This window comes from Alosa alosa, chromosome 13, assembly GCF_017589495.1.
Source record: "Alosa alosa isolate M-15738 ecotype Scorff River chromosome 13, AALO_Geno_1.1, whole genome shotgun sequence".
NCBI lineage: Eukaryota > Metazoa > Chordata > Actinopteri > Clupeiformes > Clupeidae > Alosa > Alosa alosa.
In genome coordinates, this window is record NC_063201.1 from 6802794 (window position 1) to 6821468 (window position 18675).

At 39.2% G+C, this 18675-nt stretch overlaps 1 protein-coding gene across 1 annotated transcript; it reads right to left on the reverse strand.

Annotated features, from left to right (window-relative positions):
* Positions 1-442: 442 nt before the first annotated feature.
* On the reverse strand, positions 443-18511 carry dcaf13 (ddb1 and cul4 associated factor 13). The gene is made up of 11 exons (XM_048261588.1): positions 18268-18511; positions 17686-17885; positions 17429-17536; positions 17177-17266; positions 16759-16914; positions 15985-16062; positions 15497-15579; positions 15084-15248; positions 13847-13982; positions 10064-10227; positions 443-929 (listed from the first exon to the last, which is right to left on the reverse strand). The coding sequence occupies exons 1-11, from the start codon at positions 18335-18337 to the stop codon at positions 842-844; spliced, it is 1338 nt and encodes a 445-aa protein (XP_048117545.1). The 5' UTR covers positions 18338-18511; the 3' UTR covers positions 443-841.
* Between the last annotated feature and the right edge of the window lie 164 nt (positions 18512-18675).

Here is an 18675-nt window from a genome sequence, read left to right on the forward strand (position 1 = left end):
CTGCAAGCGGCAAAGCGACCTGCAATAGCATAGCACTGCTGCTCCATGACTCCCAATCCCATGCATGACTGTCCTTCCCCAAAAGACCCCATCATTGCAGGAAATGTGAATTAACCATTGCATTTGATTTTACTAGAATCCTCTGTCTTGGTCTGTTCTAAACATATCCCTCTACTTGTCCACTGTGTGCACAATAGTGCATAGAGTATTGCAGTCATGTACTAAATTATTCATCTAAATGTCAATGTACTGATATTAGATATCCAAACAGGTCATTCTATTACACACTTAATGGACATACAGATCTGGAAAAAATGAAGAGACCACTGCACATTTTTCTGATGTCCTCCTACGGTTGCTGACATTTAAATGAGTTGACGGTCATTTTCAAAATTAAGAGACCACTGCCGTATATTCACAAGGACAAGATATTCACAAAGCGTAAGTATCAAACACAATTTATTAATACCATTTGCATATCAAATCCAATGTTTCCAACTCCACATCATAGCCTGCAAAGTGTGCAAGTTACATATTCCCACCATGTCCTCAAAATTGTTTAAATCTTTTCCCTCTCCTCCAATAGATGGCAGAAAAAGGATGAGGTGGAGATTTTTATCTGGAGCGAAACACGTCCTGCTGAATGTCCTTCACTTGGGAAACAAAGTCTCAGTCGAGCCTCAAAGGGCCCATCCCACAGTCTGTCTCGAGAGTGTGTGAGTGTGGTGAGTGTGTGTGTGTGGTGTGAGTGAGAGAGTGTGTGTGTGTGTAAGAATTCTCCAAAAGTGAGTGTGTGTGTGTGTGTGTGTGTGTCGGTGCCTCTTCTCCCCCCCTCCTCTTCCTACTCCACCACGGTCACCACGTGCTTCTCCTTCTCCGTCTCCACAGGGACAGAGCCCGGCTTGCTGTGCTTCCTCACGTTCAGCTCCCTGGAGAGAGAGAGAGAGAGAGAGTGTGAGAGAGAGAGAGAGAGTGTGAGAGAGAGGAGAGAGAGAGAGAGAGTGAGAGAGAGTGTGTGAGAGAGAAAGAGAGAGGAGAAGAGAGAGAAGAGAAGAGAGGTCAGAGAGAGAGAGAGAGAGAGAGAGAGAGAGAGAGAGAGAGAGAGAGAGAGAGGAGAGAAAGAGAGTGAGAGAATGTGAGGAGTGAGGTGTGTGAGAGAGAGAGAGAGTCAAGAGAGTGTGAAAGAAAAGAGAGAGAGAGAGAGAGAGAAAGAAGAGTGTCAGAGAGAGAGAGAGTAGAGAGAGAGTGTGAGAGAGAGAGAGTGGAGGAGAGTGTGTGAGAGAGAGAGAGAGAGTGTGAGAGAGAGAGAGAGAGAGAGAGAGTGGTGAAGATTATAAAAAGAAGGTCACACAAACAGAAACAGCTGCAGATGTGTAGAAATGAGGCTCAATGTTTTGTCTCCCAGGGCAAGACATCGCTTCCGCCTAACATTAAAACAATTCAGTCTGGAGACAACCTGAAAGTGCTCAATAGAGGTTTGGGTCAGTGATGGTGTACTGGGCCTTGGCTGGCATGCCACACATGTTGTGAGTCTGATTCCCGGCTGCCACCGTGGCCCTTAACCACGCCTGGCTCCTGGGAGACTGCAAGTCGCTTTGGGTAAAAGCGTCAGCCAAACCCAATAAATGTAAATAAATAAATGACACATAGCAGACACTTGTCCAGTGGCATTCCAGGAAACCAAACTCAACCAGGAAGTGTTCAGGCTGGTATATAAATTTCAAACATCTTGTTGATGCTGTAATCATTCCCAAACACAATGCTCTATGCATGTTGAGACTATGTTATACGGACATCCACCTGACTATGCAAGACTATTGCCTGAAGAGACAGCACATGTTGTACATCAGTTGCCTGGTCTAAATGGACAGGGTTTTTTTGTCATTCCGATTGAACTATTTTGAATGAAAATGTTGTGTCATCTGTGGGGTACGTTCTATCTCTTTGATCACTGTTGCTGTTGATTTCCGTTGCTGTTTTTCTTTTGCTCAAGAAGCTGGTTGATAATATAGTGAAAGTTTTAGTCGTTGTTCTTGCCAAGCAACGTGATAATGCACTGGTTCTGCCGGGGGCAAAGCTGAGGAGACAGCGACAATTTTTTAGCATTTGTCATTTTTATTCCAATTGAGCCATTATTCTGATTCTAATCGGATCAAAAGTGTCCATGTAAACCCCACCTAGTGCTCCATCTTTCGCATGTAGCTACAGACCTATCTGACACATTCAGTATAGCAGATGAGGAGACAACACTAGGCACCCTGAGAGACTGCATGTCCCAACTCAGCTACCGTAGCTCAAGAGATTCAGTTATGACCAAGAGCTTCAACAGAACACCTTCCCCTCTTTGCCTGTCTCGGTCCAGTCCGACTTCCATCACAGTACCTATTCACAGATGACACCTGCAGACCTGATGAGCTCAGCCCTTCTGCGTGGCTATTATCGCAGGCATTCTAATACACCGCCAGCGCTCGCTGCCAACTACCCATCTCAGTTCAGCTCCTTTTGCCTGGCACAGAAGCCAGAGAGAGCGAGGGAGGGGGAGAGAGAGAGAGAGAGAGAGAGAGACAGAGAGAGATCCAGAGCCAGGTCCAGGCTGGCGGCCAGCCAGGGGATAAAGAGGCGTGACCGCGGGGGTGGCGAGACCTCTCGGGGTCTCCTAGGCTGGAGCCAGGCCAGAGGGCCGGGCCGACCAGACCACACAGGCTGCAGCGACAGAGGGATGGAGGCTGCGTGGCATCTGGAGGAGCGCCCAGGCCGCGCCGTGCCGTTTACTACGAGCCAGACGGCAGCCGGGTTGAGGTGCCCGGCTGCCCCCTATGCCTTGAACAGAGAGCCAACCATCTGACAGGCCACTGATGGCAAGTCGCTGGAATAAAACTACAACGGAAAGCTGGATGGCATTGTTCAGTTGTCAAAAATGTTTCCTGCCTGCTGCAACCAGACGGGCTAGGTGTAAGATTGGAGTGGTCTTGAAACCACCATTATGCTGGCGACAGTACTAATCCACTGACTTGCTTTAAATCGAAAACAGTGCAACATGTGGTATTACACAAAGTGGTATTACAAGAAAGCCAGCGTGGCCGATTGCTGGCAGCTAACTTTTGAAATAGATATCTGGGCAGACCAGCATATAGGCGTTTAAGATTAAAACCCGATTTTTTTGCTGTTTTTAAGTAATTTTTGAATGTTTTAAACAAAAAAAAAAAAAAATACAAGGACGAAGCTAAGTCAACCATGGATTGTACAGTCACTGGCATTAATTACACCATTTTAGCGATCTGCCATTGCATTATTTTATCAAGTCCATTCTCTAAAGTGGGTGCTCACATGGCCAGGCTATGACTACAGCCTACCTTCTCCTCATCTCATGCAAGACAGCATCCCTGTCAGCACAGTGATGTTTCAAGTCTCGTACCCAATGGAAACAGATCCATAGTCATAGTTTTTACCTTACTATGCACAGAGAATCACAGGCTCAGTCCCTGCCTCAGTCATTGTAAGCGCCTCTTGATTGATTAAATCCCCACTATGTGGATACTGTTTTTAGAATTGATTTAGATTAAGTGTTAGTTAGTATAATTTGTATGCTGTTAGTGAATGTGTGTTGTCTGTATGCTAGTGGGACATGAATTTCCCCTGGGGATCAATAAAGTATCTATCTATCTATCTATCTATCTATCTATCTATCTATCTAGTCTTGGCACTAGCAGCATTATGCTAAATGACTCAAGCTATTTAAGCTTTGGACTGTTACACAAGACCAAACACGGGTTATCCTGAAGGACAAGAATGGCTTAATAACAGAAAGGATGAAGCTCTTTATTTGTATTGGTGTTATTATTATAATGTAGTTGTGAGTAATAGTTAGTATTGATAGTGTAGTATTGTGTATTAATATGATGATTATGTGTATTGGTGTGGTGTGAAAAGGTAATGAGTATTGGTGTGTGATGAGTATTGATTATTGGTGTGGTATGGTGTGGTGTGTGTGTTATTATTATTATGGTGTGGTGTGGTGTTATTAGTGTAGTTGTGTGGTGTGGTGTGTAGTTGAATTTAGTATTAATATTATTATTGTGTATTAATTTTAGTGTTGGTGTATTGTAGTGTAGGTTGGTGTATTATTGATTTGAGTATTATTGTGTATATGTGTGGTGTGGTGTAGTATGATTGTAATTGTAAGGTTGGTGTATTAATGTGTGGTGTGGTGTGGTGTGGTGTAATATTATTATTAATTATGTGTGTGTAATTGGCATGGTGTATTGTGGTTGGTGTGTGGTGTGGTGTAGCTGTAATTGTGTGGTGTGGTGTGAATTATTAATTATTATTGTGGTGTTATTAGTGGTTGGTGTAATTGTGTGGTGTGGTGTGGTGTGGTGTGGAATTGTGGTTGAAGGTATTATATTATTATTATTGTGGTGTTATTGGTGTGGTGTGTAGTATTATTGTGTGTGTGTTATTATTGGTGTGGTGTGGTGTAATTATTGGTGTAGTTAATGATTATTATTATTATTGTGTGTGTAGTGTGGTGATTTGTGGTGTAATTATTATTATTATTATTATTAGTGTGTGTGTGAATTGTGATTATTATTGGGTGTGAATTGTGGTATGGTGTGGTGTGGTGTGAATTATTGGTTGGTGTATGGTTATTGGTAATGGTGTAGTGTATGGTGTATTATTATTAATTATTATTGGCTGTAGTGGTGTAATTATGTGTGAATTGTGTATTGTGTGTATGTAGTACATTGTGTAGTGTAATTGTAGTGTAATTATGGTTGGTGTGTATTATTGTGTGTGTAGTGTGTGTAATTGTGAGTATGGAGTACTGTGGTATTGTGTGGTGTAGTGTAATTGTAATTAGTAATTGTGTGTGTGTGGCCAGCCAATTATTAATTGTGTGGTATGTGGTGTAATTGTAGTGTAGTGTAGTGTAGTAATAGTGTAGTGTGGTAGTAGTGTGTGTGTGTAATTGTGTATTGTAATTGTGTGTGTAATTGTGGTAATATTAATGTGTGTATGTGTAATTGTGTATTATGGTAATATTATTATTATTGTGATTATTATTAATGTAATTGTAATTATGTAGTGTGTGTAGTGTAATAGTGTAGTGTAATTAATAATATTATTATTATTGTGTAATTGTAATTGTGTAGTATTATTGTGTAGTGTAATTGTAATTGTCGCGTGTAATTGCTTCAATTGTGAGTGTGTGTATTATTATTAGCCAGGTAATAATGACCAATATTAATATTCATGTAGTGTAATTATGAGTATGTGTGTGTGTGTAATTGTGTGTGTGTATTATGTGTGTAGTATGTGTAGTGTAATTAACGTAGTGTATGTATGTGAGTATTATTATTAATGAGTGTGTGTGTAATTGTGGTAATGAGTAATATTAGTAGTAACCAATACCAGTGTGTGTGTGAGTATATACTGTGTAATATTATTATTGGTGTGTGTGTATTATTAGTAGTAATGAGTATGTGTGTAATTGTAGTGTGGTATGTGTGTAAGGTAACATGTGTGTAGTGTATTAATGGTATGGTATTGGTGTGTGTGTGTTGTGAGTGTAGTGTAATTGTAGTGTAATGTGTGTGGTATTATGTAATTGTATGGTGTAATTGTAGTGTAATTGTGGTGTAATTAATAGTGTGAGTGTAATTAATAGTGTAATTGTGTAGTGTAATTATGGTAATATTATTAGTAATAGTGTAGTGTAATTATTAGTGTAGTGTGTGTGTGGCTGTAGTGTGGTGTGGTATGCAATTATTAATTGTGTGTGTGAATTTGGGTATTATTGTGTGAATTATTATTATTATTAATAGTGTAGTATGTGTGTATTATTATTATTAATGAGGTAATATTGTGTGGTAATAGTGTGAATTGTGAGAATTGTGTGTGTGGTGTAATTATTAGTATGTGTGAAAGCCAATTGTGTATTATTAATGAGTATTATTAGCCGAGGTATTATTGTGTGGTGTAATTGTAGTGTGTGTAATTGTGTGTAATTGTAGTGTGTAATGTGTGTGGTGTAGCTAGTGTGTAGTGTGTAATTGTAGTATGTGTGTAGTGTGGTGTAATTGTAATTGTGTAAGTGTGTGTATTATTGTAGTGTAGTAATGGCAAATTATGAGGAATTGTGTGTAGTGTCGTAATGTGGTGTAGTAATGAGGAGTATTGAGTGTAAGTTGGGTAATGACAATATTATTAACCGCGTAGTGTGTGCTTTATAGTGTAGCGTGTAATTATTATTGTGGTATGTGTGTAGTGTGTAATTGTAATTGTATTGGTGTGGTGTAATATTATTATTATTACAGGTAATATTATTATTATTTTGTGAATTATTAACGTTGTGTAATTGTGGTAATGTGTGTGTGTGGTAATGGTGTAGTGTAATTGTGGTGTGGTGTAATTGTGAGTGTGTGTGTGTAATTATTATTGTGTGTAGTGTGTGTGTGGTATGAGGCTGCTGTGTGTGTATTATTATTAATGAGTATTATTGTATTATTGGTGTGTGTGTGAATTGTAGTGTATTGTGTGTGTGGTGTGGTGTATGAAAATTGTGGTGTGTGTGTGTGTGTGGTGTACCAGTATTGTGGTATTGTGTGTGTGAGTAATGTGTAATTGTGGTATGCGTGTGAATTATGTGAATTATGGGTAATATTATTATTATTATGTGAGTGTATTGTGTGTGTGGTGTGGTATTGGTGTATGTGTAATATTATTATTAGCCAATTATTATTATTATTATTATTATGCCGTGTGTGTGTGTGGTGGTAATTGTATGGTATTATTATGTAAACAATTGTGTGTGTGGTGTAATTTATGGTATTATTAATGTGTATTATTATTATGAGGTAATATTATTAATAGTGTGTGTGTGTGTGTGTGTGTGTAATGTATTATTGTGTGGTGTGTGTGTGTACTTATGCCTTGGGTAATATTATTATTGTGGGTATTGGCTGTAGCAAAATTGTGGTATTATTATTATTGGTATTATTATTGTAATTATTAGTAGTAGCCAATTGTGGTGTGGTGTAATATTATTATTATTATTGTGTGAGAATTCAGTAATTGTGAGAATTGTGTGTGTGTGTGTATGTGGTATTATTATTATTGTGAGTGTGTGTGTGTAATTGTGGTGTAATTATGTTGTAGTGTAGTGTAGTGTAGTGTAGTGTGGTATTATTAGTAGCCAATTATTAATTATTATTATTAGTAATGTGGTGTAATTGTGTAGTGTACTGTGGTGTGGTGTGGTGGTAATTGTGTGTGTGGTGTGGTGTGGTGTAGTGTGGTGTGGCATGTGTGAATTTAATTATTAGTAATGTAGTGTGTGTGAATTATTGAGGTATTAATATTATTATTATTATTGTGTAGTATTGTGTGTGAGGTATGGTATGAGGTATGAGGTAGCCCAATTGTAATTATTATTATTGTAATTAATATTATTGTAGTGTATGTGGTGTATTGTGTGGTAATAGTGTAGTGTGGTGTAGTGCTGACTGTAATTATTATTATGTGGTATTATTAATTGTAGTGTGTGTAATTATTACGTAAAGGTATTAACTGGGTAATACGCATGCCGTATTGTGGTGTAATTGTGGTGTAATTAATAATTATTAGTATTGTAGTTAGTATATTATTGTAATTATTATGTGTGTAATTGTGGTGTGGTGTGGTGTAATTATGAGGTATTATTATTAATGGTTGGTAACCAATTGTGTGTGTATTATTGTGTGTGGTGTAATTGTATTATTAATGGAGTATTGTAATGTGTGTGTGTGTGGTGTAATTAATATTAATAGTGTGTAATAATTAATAGTGTAATTATGGTGTGGTGGTTAATTATTAATAATATGTGTGTGTGTATATAGTATGTAATAATTATAGATATATATTAATTAATAATTATATTAATAATTAATAATTAATAATAATATTAATATAATTAATATTAATATATTAATATAATTAATAATAATATAATTATAATTATGTGTATATATGTATTATAATTATATTAATAATATAATTATATAATTAATATATATATATATATTATGTGTAATTATAGTGTAATTAATAGTGTAATTAATAATAATTAATATGTGGTATAGTGTGGTATGGTGTAATTGTAATTGTGTGTGTGTGTGGTGTGTGTGTGGTGTGGTGTGGTGGTGGTGTGTGTGTGTGTGTGGTGTGTGTGTGGTTATTATTGTGTGAAGATTTATTAATTATTATTATTATTATTAATTGTGTGTGTGGTGTGGTGTGGTGTGGTGTGGTGTGGTGTGTGTGTGGTGGTGTGGTGTGTGTGTGGTGTGGTGTGGTGGTGTGGTGTGTGTGTGTGTGGTGTGTGTGTGGTGTGTGTGTGTGGTGTGGTGTGTAATGTGGTGTGTGGTGTGTGTGTAGTTAGTGTAGTATGATATAGTGTGTGTGTAATTATAGGTGTAGTGTAGTGTGTGTGTGTGTATGTGTGTGTGTATATGTGTATAGTATGTATGTGTGTATATGGTATGTGTGTATGTGTAATTATGTGTGTAGTGTAGTGTAAGTATGTGGTATGGAGTATTATTATTAGTGTGTGTGTAATTATTAATTAATAATAATTATTAATATTATTAATAATTAATAATTAATAATTATAATTAATATTAATATAATTAATAATAATATTAATAATTATTAATAATATTAATTAATAATAATATTAATTATATTATTATAATTATTAATAATTATATATAATAATAATTATATATATAGTATATGTGTATTATATATATAGTATATATATATATAATTAATAATATTAAATTATGTGTGTAATTAATAGTATAGTATATATATAGGTATATATATAATTATATATGTAGTATAATTATAATTAATATTATAGTATATTATATAGTATGTATTAATAGATATTAATATGTAATTATATAATTATATATAATTATAATTATGTATGTGTAATTATGTATGTATGGTGTAATTATATTATATTATGTGTGGTGTGGTGTGGTGTGGTGTGTGTGTGTGTGTGTGTGTGTAGTGTGTAATAGTGTGTTATTAATATTAATTATTATTATTAATAATTAATAGTGTATTATAGTGTATATATATGTGGTATTATGTGTGGTGTAGTATGGTGTAATTATAGTGTATATTAATAATAATATAATATATATAATTATTAATATATATTAATAATAATATTAAATATTATTAAGTGTATATAATTATTAATTATATAATAATATGTGTATAATTATAAATATATTATTATGGAGTAATATTATTATTATATATATATGGTATAATTATAATTATTAATATAAGTATATATGTAATTAATAATTAATATATATATTATATGAGTATATATAAGTAATAATATTAATAGTATGAGTAATAATTATTAGTGTGTAATATTAATAATTATAGTATGGTAGGTTATTAATGATATTGGTTATTATTGTTATTGTGTAATTATTATTATTATTAGTTATTATTATTGGTGTTATTATTAGTTATTATTATTGGTGTAAGTTATTGTTATTGAATTGTGGTTAGTTATTATTATTGATTATTGATTATTGATTAATAGTTAATGATTAATGAACTTTATTATTATTATTATTAAGTTATTGATTGTGATTATTATTGATTATTAATGATTATTAGTTATTATTATTAATGAATTATTAGTTAATAGTTAATGTGTGGTTATTATTATTAGTTATTATTATTAGTTATTATTATTATTATTAGTTAATGAATTATATTATTAGTTATTAATTATTATTAATTATTAATTATTATTAGATTATTATTATTATTAATTATTATTGGTGTAATTATGTGTGGTGTGTGTGTGGTGTGGTGTGTGTGTGTGTGTGGTGTGTGGTGTGTGTGTGTATTAGTTGTGTGGTATTATTATTATTAATTATTATTAATATTAATAATTATATATATGGTGTTAATGTGTGTGGTATGTGTGTAATTTGTGTGTGGTGTGTGTGGTGTGTGGTGTGGTGTGGTGTGTGTGTGAACGTACTTCCGTCTACGGGCATCCCTCATCTCGCGCTGCTCGCGGCGCTGCTTGTAGATGTCGTGGGGCAGGTGGCGGTGGCGTGCGATGCGTCGGATATGCGGGTGGTGCTGGAACTTCTCCCTCAGCTTCTGGTTGTAGTCGCGCGTCGTCTTCTCTCTGGGCGTCAGCTGAGAAGAGCGGAACAGGCAGAGGACTAAGCAAAAGAATGCAGAGAACGTGCATTTGTTATACTGCTGAATTTAAACAAAACCTAAAAAATTGGAAGAGCTAGAACAAGGCGGGGGAGGGGGGGTACAAAGCTACTCTTTTGATACAGAATCTAATTAGCTTCTAGGATGAAGTCTGCTGGTCAGCTGCTGACATGAGGTGTTCCTGCACACCATGCTACAGCTCTGTAAGGCATCCCCGCTAATGAATCTTCAGTCACACTATCCACAGCTTGACTATGTGCCTCATTGAAACTTCTGCCCATACCCTCAACAGCCTTCATCCACCTGCTCAAAAAGAAAGAGTCCTACTTTAAAACGGAACGATTTAGGGTTAGGGCTGCACATGCTAAGTAGTCCCTGCACCTACATACAGTACAGAAAAAATTAGAGAGACCACTGCACATTTTTCTAATGTCATCCTATGGTTGCTGAGGGACATTCGAATGAGTTGACGGTCATATTCAAATGTGCAGTGGTCTCTTTATTTTTTCCAGAGCTGTATTTAAACATCTATCTTTCTATAGCCACAAAGCACATTATTAATTATAATTTCGTAATTACGAAAGGAACAACCTCAGTAATCTAGTTCCGATTGCCCATCAGGGCAGCGTTCTGAAAGGAACACTGCAGGTTCCCAGTCAGAAGGTCACACTATTTCACTCAGACACAAGTCATCGCTGTACTAAATTTGATGAATCTACCTTCAAATTCAAATCGATGGCTTTAAAAGACAACAGCACATACCCTGAGTGAGTGAGAGAGTGAGAGAGAGAGAGAGAGAGAGAGAGAGAAAGAGGAGAGAGAGAAATAAAGAGTATACACATCCACCCACCCCCATGCAGACTTCTTCTTCTCTTGCTATCCATCTCTGTTTTTTTTTTTTTTTGTGGTCATAAAACTCCCAAGTCCCTGAGCTTGCTGTTGGCCAGGCAGCCCAGAGCTCTCCCTCCTCCGAGGGCTTTTATTCTAATTAAAAGCAATGATTTTTCTCAAATTCAATTTATTTAAGGCACGTTAATAGCTACTGATCCTGTCAAGTGTGTCGGTCTAGCAGAGAGGACGTTGACTTTTTTTCTTTTTTTTTTTAAAGAGAAAAAGAAAAAGACCCCATGAAAATAATATTTCTCATTTTCTTGACAAGGTTCATGTGAGAAAGTGAGGGGAGAGAGAGAGGGAGAGATAGAGAACGAGGGAGAGAGAGGAAGAGAGAGAAAGGGAGAGAGATGGAAAGGCCGGCCTAAACATGAGTCTGCATTTGCCTGTGCTGTGTGAAAAATGGATGTGGAGAGAGTATGACTCAGTCTGCCTGGAATGAACAGGGGAAAACTGCTTTTGGGAATCCTTGACCAACTAACTAAAACCCACTCCATTTAGGAACTCCACCCTCATCCTTTACGATCACAGATAACTAAACACAAACGCAAACCTACTGAAATGACTCACCGCCACTTTTATGTGTCCTCACACATCATTTGAAAATCATATCATACCCACCTGTGGCTCCAAAGCTAAAATTATAGTCAAACCAGACTTATCAAAAAACAACAGCCATTTAATTAACCCCTTCCTCTAGAGTCGACTTCCATGAGTTCCAGAAGACAGGGACACTCCGGGTGACTCGGGGCATCTCTGCGGCCGCACCCTCTCTGGGCTGGGGATGCGGCCGGCGCAGCCTTGATTCAGCAGTTATTTCTTACCGGCTTAATTAAATACCCTCTCACGCTACATCTTGATTGTTTAATGCTTCATTATTTTCTGAAGTGGCCGGCTTTAAGTGATTGGACGATGCAAAGTGCTGATAGGTGCAGGCCTGGGCCTGATCGCTTTAAGTGCAGGGCGTCCAAATAAATCTTGTCTCTCTCTCTCTCTCTCTCTCTCCCCTCTCCTGATCTCAGTTCAGCAGACGCAAGAAACTTGCCAACGAACACCATCAGGAGAGTGAAGAGGCTCAGAGACAGATAGGAGACACACAACTACAATAAAATAAAAAGAACATGGCCACCCAAGATGAGAGTGACTGCATGAAGCGACTGAACCGCGCTTCACTTTTGTGCACTCCGCCACATCTGTTGTCCGAATTACTTGTCCGAAAGATTTCGGACAGCAGCAACTTGGTCTGGGCTCGGTGTAGCAAAGCAAAGCAGGCCCACCTGTTGCTTGTGTCTGACGCAGGGGACAGGGGAAGAAGAGAGAGACAGAGAGACTGGGAGGGTTTCCACAAAGGCCCATTTTAGTCTTTCTCATCTCCCATTTCATCTCGTCTCTTTCCCCTGAGCTTTGATGTTTGCTTTGATCCCCAGGCATTTGCTGCATTGTTAAATGGCATCGTTAATTATTGGAAGGGGGGGTAACCTCTCCCGGACACCTCTCTCACCCACCACCACTTCCACCTCCTCCACCCCCAGGGCCGAGGCCTGGCACCGGGCAGTAGAGCTCTGTAGAGCCACTTATCCAGAGTGATGCCCCGCACTGCCGGTGGAGCATCCATCAAAGTGCCTGGCAGTCGCCTTCATCTGCTGTGCGGCCTCTTTGGCACCGAGGAAGATGCCCGACACTATGCACCACCTGGGCAGACACTGGCGCGTGTGTGTGTGTGTGTGTGTGTGCGTCTCCGCGGCAAACATGGAGGTGAGCGGCTCTCAAAGTTGGTTTTAAGGCAACACCAAAGAGCTTTTTGTAACTTAAAATAATGTTTCCAAAAGCGTTTCAGTGGTTCATCAACTCGTAACAGGGTGAACGGCACTTCTGTTATAGCTTCGCGGCCCTCTCTATCGGCTATAACCGCTCTATGTAAGTTTGCCAGATCGGGTAGCGGATCTGTAGTTCGATGGAATGAGACATAAGAAACTACAAATTTGACTTGCTTCTGATGTCGCAATATATCATACTTTCATAAAATCATGCAACATACTCTACCTTGACTGCGGACATCGTTATTTGCAAAGCCAGTGCTGGATGAACAGATAGCGTGTGCGTGCGACAGAGGAAAAGTGCTTTGGTGTTGATTAGGGATTAAGAAAGAAGGATCACCCGGGTCATGGCAACCATCCCAACATGGAGGTCTACAGAACAGACCACTGTTCCCCAAGTTCACCCAACATCTCCGCTGTTCCCCAAGTTCACCCAACATCTCCGCTGTTCCCCAAGCGAGATTAGACATCATCCAAATTCACCAGACATAGCTAATGTAAGAAGTTCTGCAATGTTCCTGCCGTTATATGACATTTATAGCATAGGCTGTTGTCAAGAATATAATTTTTTTTTAGTTTGTCCTTCGAAAACTAAGTTTTATAACTCAAGGACACCGAGACACAGCCTGAGTGTGTTAATCAGCATTAGGGCTGTCACCGCATGGCTTGCTCCTCAGCGCTCCTCAGAAACAAGCAGCCAAGCACCGAAATCTGTTCCGCCTGTTCATAAAAGGCTATAAACGTCATCCCGGACACCTGCTAAAACAATAATGTACCAAGGAATGCCAGATACAGGAGTTTTGCAGGGCTCCTGGCCCAGGTGAGAGCAGAGCAGAACAGAACAGACACACACTTACACACACACACACACACACACACTCACTCACCACTCCCAGCTTCTCTGAGGCGTTGGCCTTCCACATACGGATGTTCATTTCGTCCGAGCCACTCAGGATGTACTTGTTGTCGGCTGACCACCGGACACAGATGACGTGCTGCATGCGCTTGGTGTGGTACACTTCCCTGCAGAGAGAGAAAAGAAAGAAAGAGAGAAAGAAAGAAAGAAAGAAAGAAAGAAAGAAAGAAAGAAAGAAAGAGAGACAGAGAACAAATTAATGTCACGGACAGGAGAAAGAAGAAACTTACACAACACTACACAACTACACTAGTTGCAATCATATCAACAATATAAGATGGACTTATTTTTCCATCAAGCCATTCGCAATTAATTTTCTATGGGCCTACAAACGGCTTGCTTTTACAAGGGACCTGTACAACGATATAGGCATTTATCTGATATATCTCTTTCATCTAAGGTGCAAATGATGGTCTCACACTAAGCACATGCAAGACGCTTAAAATGAACAAGTTGGCATAGCGAATTAGCGTTCATTTTATGTACCTCCAGATCATCCACAAATAATCTAAACAGACAAATTCTTTGAGAAAGCACAAGTCCATCAGACTACAAAATGAGAGCATGTACTCAAATACTACAGTTATTTGACGCTGGAGTAATTTGATGTTATTAACATAATAATCAATTCGCTGACGGGTATCCAGGTTGGCAGCCCAGACAACTGACGATGCACGACAAGGACCACATGGCTGGCATTTGCATATGGCACAGCACCCTCGGCCCCATTGATCTGGGAGGTACGGTGCGTACCATGCTGTAGAATATTCTGCTTAATCATGAGCCCTGGCCTTTTAGGGCCGTATTAAAATCAATAACCGGCCGCCAGTTAGAAGTAATCAGTTTGATAGCCTCCACAAACATGTCACTCAATAGACATTCACATTAAAGTGTTATTCTACTTTGAAGCAAACAGAGAAGTGATGGGTCAGGTTTACTGTATGTGTAAAGTCACTCAGCCTGCTTGGTGTACAGGTGGCTTGAAAGTGTTTCGGATACATGTTAAGCCTAAGTGCGAAAATCTGCCAAGTCAATAAGGTGCCTGCAAAACATCTTTGGTGGAAAACAGATTTACGGTAAGGCCCAGTTCAGTTTCATAACTCAAGACTATCAAAATGACAAATGAAAAATGAAAACCCAACAAAAGAAGGTTTCTGTGCCTATTGGTCCAACATCAGGGGTCCGTCTCTGCACATGCACAACCTCACCTGCTGTGACCACCGTCCTTGGGGAAGATGCGGACACTCTTGTCAAAGCTGGCCGACACAAACTCCCTCCCTGTGGGGGAGTAGTCCACATCCAGCACCGCGGAGACGTGGTCCATGTGAACCGTCACAGGGTTGTCCAGGTACCTCATGTCATAGGTGTACAGGCTGTCAATCACACAAGGCAGGACCAATGAGGACCATCTCTCTTTTCGGAGTCACTACAGAGCAAGTCTCTTTGGATCACTTAGCAGAAAGAGGGAGTTCGCTGATTTCCTCCACATGGACTTATTTAAAAAAAATGATAATAGTTAAACAGCAAAAGGCAAGATCTCACAAAAATATATATATGTTTGAAACTGAGAAATGGGTGCAATACACAAACTGGGAGGGGGAGATTTACACCCAAAACATACTTGTAGTCCTCATTGGAGCTGGTGAAGTAGTACGCCTCCATTGGGTTCCAGCAGAGCGTGTTACTCCGCAGCTTCATAATCACCTAGGTATAAGTATAAGTTTAAGTATATATACTCTTTTGATCCCGTGAGGGGAAACTTGGCCTCTGCATTTATCCCAATCCATGAATTAGCATACGACCAGTAGGCCATGGCTGCCCCCACCTATGAGAGGAGGCCTTAAACACTCCGCATGGATCACTATACAGCTCATAAGCCATGTGCAACAGTGTTAATAATACAGGTTTAGCATTTATTATTGAAAGTATGGTTTTAACAGAAAAATAATCTCCAACTTAACAAAAAATGACAGCCATCTATTCTCTTGAACATTACCTCATATTCAAATTGCTTCATGAAAATGAACTTGGATGATGGTTTAAATGCCTGTGCTGATTTTCTTGTTACATTACTGGGTGTGTGAGTTGGAAAGGAAGAGACATGTTTACCTTCTTGAGAGGTGTGGCCTCCCTCATATCATAAAGCACTACGCTTCTGTCTGAGGCACAGCTAGCCAGCAGCTCCGTCTGCAGGAAAAAAGAGAGAGAAAGAAAGAAAGAAAGAAAGAAAGGAAGAAAGAAAGAAGAAAGAAACACAGAAGAACAGAGAGAGAGAGAGAGAGAGAGAGAGAGAGAGAGAGAGAGAGAGAGAGAGAGATTTTATATGGTGTTTATGCCATTGGTAAAATCTAGCTAAACAGCAGCCCAGTGCATTGGTCAGCAGATTTCAGAGTAGTACTTTGATCTGCCCAACAGTATCAGATATCAGTGAGTCCATGTGACCGTGAGATTAAGAGACATAGAGGACCAAGAGTGTGTGTGTGTGTGTGTGTGTGTGTGTGTGTGTGTGTGTGCGTGCGTGCGTGCATGGCCCTTACGCGACACCATGAAAACAGACCATTTTTGAAAATTTAATTGATGAAAATGATGATGAAAATAAATTGAATTGAATTGAATTGAAATGTTGAGCTCCAGCATGCCCTCTCTGAACCGTGGTGAGTTTGGGCTCACCTCTACTGGACCATGGTGAGTTTGGGCTCACCTCTACTGGGTTGTAGCGCACGTGGTGAGTTTGGGCTCACCTCTACTGGACCGTGGTGAGTTTGGGCTCACCTCGACTGGGTTGTAGCGCACGCAGTGAGTTTGGGCTCACCTCTACTGGACCGTGGTGAGTTTGGGCTCACCTCGACTGGGTTGTAGCGCACGCAGTGAGTTTGGGCTCACCTCGACTGGGTTGTAGCGCACGCAGCTGAAGCTGTCGACTCCCCAGGAAAAGCTGCGGATGGGGCTGGTCCTCTGCTCGTCCCAGATGTCCACCGTCTGGCCGCATGTGGCAAACGTCTCGCCAATCTGGTGATGATCGATGCCAGTGAACACAGCCTGCAGTGGGACAGAGCAGAAGGATGAGGACATGCAATACAAGAGAGCATCAACAAGAGATCAGAGACCACATAGAAAGTAAATCGGCAAGCTGTATCACAAATGAGAGTTAGTTTCTAACGTCAGTGATTTTAGTTGCAGTGATACATTAAAGCTCAACACATACTCCTACAAAATGTGTCAATAACACTCAGCATGTGCATAACCTGTTGAGCTAGACATTTTGTAAATGGCAGCTGCTCAGAGGTCAACTCATTCTGACCTTGCCAAGGATTGTGTTAAGAGGTTCCTCCTGCTCTCCATAGCCTGGTGGCTCCATCTTCCACTGTTTGATTGTTTTGTCATCACCAACCTGTCAGAGAGAGAGAGAGAGAGAGAGAGAAAACACAGGAGAACGCCAATTCCTTGAATGGGAGAACTATAAACATTAATTAAAAAAAAAAACATTAATGGTGAAAAAAGCAGTTCTGTTATTTTACTCAGATAAATGAACAGGTGAATGATGCTATATTACCGTGAAGAAGGACGTGCCACAAAATCGGGTTACTATTCCTCTGACAAAGCCTTCATGGGCTTGCACAGTGCGGAAGCACTCACGCTTTGGGAGGTTCCACAGTTTCACCTAGCAATGGCAACACAAGAGACATCAGCAGCAGCAACTATGTCAGCAGCATTCACAAACAACGTTCATGGAAAGAAACCTTGCCACTGGACATGCTCTTTCTAATGCTCTAGCTACAACAGTTTATTTTTCCATCAATACGTTCCTACCTCTCCATCACAAGCTCCAGACAGCAGAATGGACAGGCTCTTGGAATGTTTGGCCATGCAGTTGATGCCATCTCTGTGTCCGTCCAAGGATCCTACGAAGGGCTTGGCGAACACACGCTCCAGCTTGGTGGCGTTGAGAGCCCTAGTGTACTCTCTGGGTACCTCAAACGGGTGAAGTGTTGGGTCGTAGTTCCTTGGAACTGTAAGGGCAAAATTATGGGTAATTAGTTAATAAGTGACATATGGAAGGTGACGCTGTTGCAACGTTCATTAAAAAGCAAGATGGAATAACGATGAAAGACTGAAATTATCACAGAATTGCTGTGTTTACAACAGAAATAGTGAAATCAGTGATATCAGACTGTCCTGAGATAAGTCTTGAAGATGTAAACAACACAATCACAAACAGGTTCAAAGGATCGCAGTGGCAAGCGACATGACATGAGTTATGTCACTAATCCAAATTATGGTAAACGAAATTGTCTGGATTTCCATTAAGGTTGCATGGACAACTAGTACTGGCTAGCTAGCTGGCTAGCTAAATAGTCAGATCCGTGGCCTTGAGTAGGCTACACAACTCACCACGATGTATATCCCTTGTCGTTTCACGAACATAATCGTCCGGATTTCGGGAAAGCACTTTTACTTTCATTGTGCAAAGTAGAACACCTTTAAATCTATGTAACAAATAAATTCCATAAATACAAGACTCTAGTTGCTAATATATCTACAGTTAGTATCAACGAAGAGAAATATCAACACTTCACGTGTGAAGGAAAATTGTATTCACGCATGCGCAAAACGTCACCACTTCCTCTGACTCCACAGCAGGAAATCTAGTGCGTCAAAACTGTGGTGTACACCGCTCCCTAGTGTCGTGGATGGAGATCAACACTGTGAGCATTCAATTTGATAATAATGTGATTTGATAATAATTTGATAACTGTTTGTTATCAAGACTGAGCATTTTTAGCCTTTTCTTAGTATTAC

Bases quoted from the DNA above. Each gene is read 5' to 3' on its own strand.
- dcaf13 (XM_048261588.1), bottom strand. From the start codon at position 18,337: ATGAAAGTAAAAGTGCTTTCCCGAAATCCGGACGATTATGTTCGTGAA. The intron at 17,267-17,428 runs GTAATATAGCAT...TCTCTCTGACAG, and splicing joins GTGGCACGTCCTTCTTCACG to GTTGGTGATGACAAAACAAT. The intron at 15,580-15,984 runs GTAAACATGTCT...ACTTATACCTAG, and splicing joins AGGCCACACCTCTCAAGAAG to GTGATTATGAAGCTGCGGAG.